Genomic DNA, 3,083 nt, shown 5'->3' with positions numbered 1-3,083 from the left:
CTAGGGATTTTAGAGGTGAAATAGTGGCCATTACCCAGATCATGACATAACCACTGCTTTATCCTTTGGGGAAGGCAGCTCAGTTTCCAAGAAGAGGACTGGTCCTTAATGACAACTCATTAGTGTCTCATTCTGGAGGATCAGCTAGTTGAAAAGCTTGTATTTGTGATTTCTAATAATGTTTGCAAGAGTCCTCTGACAAAGCCTGAGCCTCTCATTTAAATCCTCACTGTTTCTAGGCAAAAGGGGTAGAAACTGATATGCTCTATGTATCTTGGAACCTCACTGTTCCTGATGAATGTATTTCCATAAAGAGCAAACTCTCAAAGGTACATAGTTAACTCAGTTACAGAACATCTATTTATCTTATGGTGTCAGAAAAAATAATAGATTCAGATCATGCCAATCTCCCTCATCACCAACATACTGTGTCTCTAACATCACCACGCACCATGGCTGGCCTACTGTCCGGTTGACTAAGCCACTGTATGCCTATGATAGTCTAGGTTGGACTATAGAGAAAGTCCAAGAATCCTTTCTTTCCTCCCATGCTCGAGGATGGTGAATACTGCTGTGGATTAGTCATTTTTAAGGACATTCTATCTGCTTCCATATAAAAACATGGGATTTTTCACTGTACTATAAGAGAGGGTTAACAGTCAAGCACACAAAACCTGTTTTCTGTCCTTCCTTTGTAATGCTATGGAGATCTTGTGAGTAAAATCACTTTTAGAAGCTCCAGGCTTGGTCTGAAAATTTCTTGGAGCAAAAAGTTCTAGCAATTGGAGGAACCACTTATCATCAACTCTTTTAAAATCTAATTCCTGCAGTTTCCTTCTTTTTTTTTAGATTCTCGGCTCAAAGGGACCAAGGAAAAAAAGTTATCCTGTAGTTCAGCCTGACTGTTTAAAACTTTTCATTGGCTTGGGGTTAGGGAGGGGCAAAGCCTAGTAGTAAAGGAGGAATTTATTTGCAAGTCACTGATCTTTATGTGGGTATTTTTCTGTGAACTTTATAGAGAACTGTGATTGATCAAGATAAAATCTACATTTCTGTCTTTCTTTGTCAATTAACATTATCTGAGTCTATTAGCAATTGTCTGTTTAGAAGAAATACCTTATTCTTTTTTTATTTTTTATTATTAATTTCAGGTATACAAAACAACATAATGATTAGACATTTACTCAACTCACAAAGGGATAATCTCAACAAGTCTACTACCCTTCTGTCTAACATCATACATAGCTATTACAATACCATTGACTATATTACTTATTTACATCCCATGAAAATACATATACATATGTTTATATATACATGTATATATGTGTGTGTATATACACGTATATATATGTATATATGTGTATATATGTGTGTGTATATATACACACACATATGTATATATAAGTAAGTACATATATATATATAATTTTAATTATAGTTGACATTCATTATTTTATATTAGTTTCAGGTATACAGCACAGTGGGTAGGCAAGAAATACTTGTATTCCTTAATATGAGAAATCTCTCAAAATTGTATTTTCTTTATGTCTCAGACAAAAGTGCTGAAAGGAGGGAGATGAGCATAATAGATCTATGTTAAAAGTGTCTGGGAATAAATACTTTCCAACTGATTCATCATGCACACTGCCAATTCCTCTAAAATTGAGATCACCACCTTCATTCTGATTGGAATCCCAGGACTGGAGCATGTTCATGAATGGATCTCAATTCCCATCTGCCTCATGTACCTGGTGGCCATCCTCGGCAATTGCACCATCCTCTTTGTGATCAGGACAGAACCCTCACTCCATGCGCCTATGTATTATTTCCTTTCCATGTTGGCTATCTCTGACCTGGGCCTGTCCCTCTCATCCCTCCCCACTATGCTGAGGACCTTTGTTTTCAATGCTACAGGAATTTCTCCAAATGCCTGCTTTGCTCAAGAATTCTTTATCCATGGATTCACAGATATGGAGTCCTCGGTGCTCCTGGTCATGTCCTTTGACCGCTTTTTGGCCATACGAAACCCTCTGAGATACAACTCTATCCTCACCAATGCCAGAGTTACCAAGATATGCCTGGTGTTTTTCATTAAAAGCATGGTCTTAATGCTCCCATTTCCTTTCACTCTCAAAAGTTTGACATATTGTAAGAAAAGCCAACTTTCTCACTCCTATTGTCTCCATCAGGATGTCATGAACTTAGCTTGCTCTGACAACACAGTTGACTTTTTCTATGGTTTCTTTGTTGCCCTCTGTATGATGTCAGACAGTATATTCATTGCACTGTCCTACGTATTCATCCTGAAGACCGTGATGGGAATTGGATCCCATAAGGAGCGTCTCAAGGCCCTCAACACCTGTGTCTCCCACATCTGTGCTGTGCTCATCTTCTACATGCCCATCATTGCTTTGGCCTTTATGCACCGCTTCGGCAATCACAAATCCCCAAGTACCATGATCCTCATTGCTGACATTTTCTTGCTAGTGCCACCTCTGATGAACCCCATTGTATACTGTGTGAAAACACGGCAGATTCGTAAGAAGCTTCTGGGGAAATTTGGTCTAAAATAAAGGGATGAGAATAAGTGAAGCAGAGTCAGCCAGGATTAGAGAATAGTTATACTGTTTACAACACAGGGAAGTAAAGATTGTGCCCCCTTATAGAGACTGAATATTAAAGGACCTGGAAGCTAAAGGATATTACCCCCATCCAGTTCCTGATTTTCTTTCAGGCAGCCTTCAGAAATATTGTATTTGTTGAGAGGTCTTCAGTCAATTTCATGTAAATTCTTGATTTCCCATTTAAGTGAAAGGAGTCTATTGTTTGCTCTTTTTTAAATAATCAAATAAGGATAACCAGTGATTCTCTTTAGCATTCCCCTAGCCTTGAATTATGATAATAAACTCTTTTATAAAATTCTTTAAGGCAGACCATATTTTTTATCTATATTACAACAAGATTCCAAGAACTTATAGTTACTAAAAGGAGAACAGATATTCTGTTATTGGAAAGAAATGGAAAAGCTAATAGTACAGTGATTTTTAAAGCATTGATGTTCTTAACTATTCTAAAATATA

At 37.4% G+C, this 3,083-nt stretch overlaps 1 protein-coding gene across 1 annotated transcript; it reads left to right on the top strand.

The window, feature by feature from the left end:
* Positions 1 to 1,640: 1,640 nt before the first annotated feature.
* LOC109436956 (olfactory receptor 51A7) lies at positions 1,641 to 2,576 on the top strand. The gene has a single exon (XM_019715837.2). It carries the CDS (start codon positions 1,641 to 1,643, stop codon positions 2,574 to 2,576), a length of 936 nt encoding a protein of 311 aa, XP_019571396.2.
* The last annotated feature ends 507 nt before the right edge of the window (positions 2,577 to 3,083 follow it).

The sequence above is a fragment of the Rhinolophus sinicus genome, linkage group LG06 (assembly GCF_036562045.2).
Source record: "Rhinolophus sinicus isolate RSC01 linkage group LG06, ASM3656204v1, whole genome shotgun sequence".
Lineage (NCBI taxonomy): Eukaryota > Metazoa > Chordata > Mammalia > Chiroptera > Rhinolophidae > Rhinolophus > Rhinolophus sinicus.
Note: the sequence above shows the minus strand (reverse complement) of the source record. Positions and strands in the feature narration are given on the sequence as shown.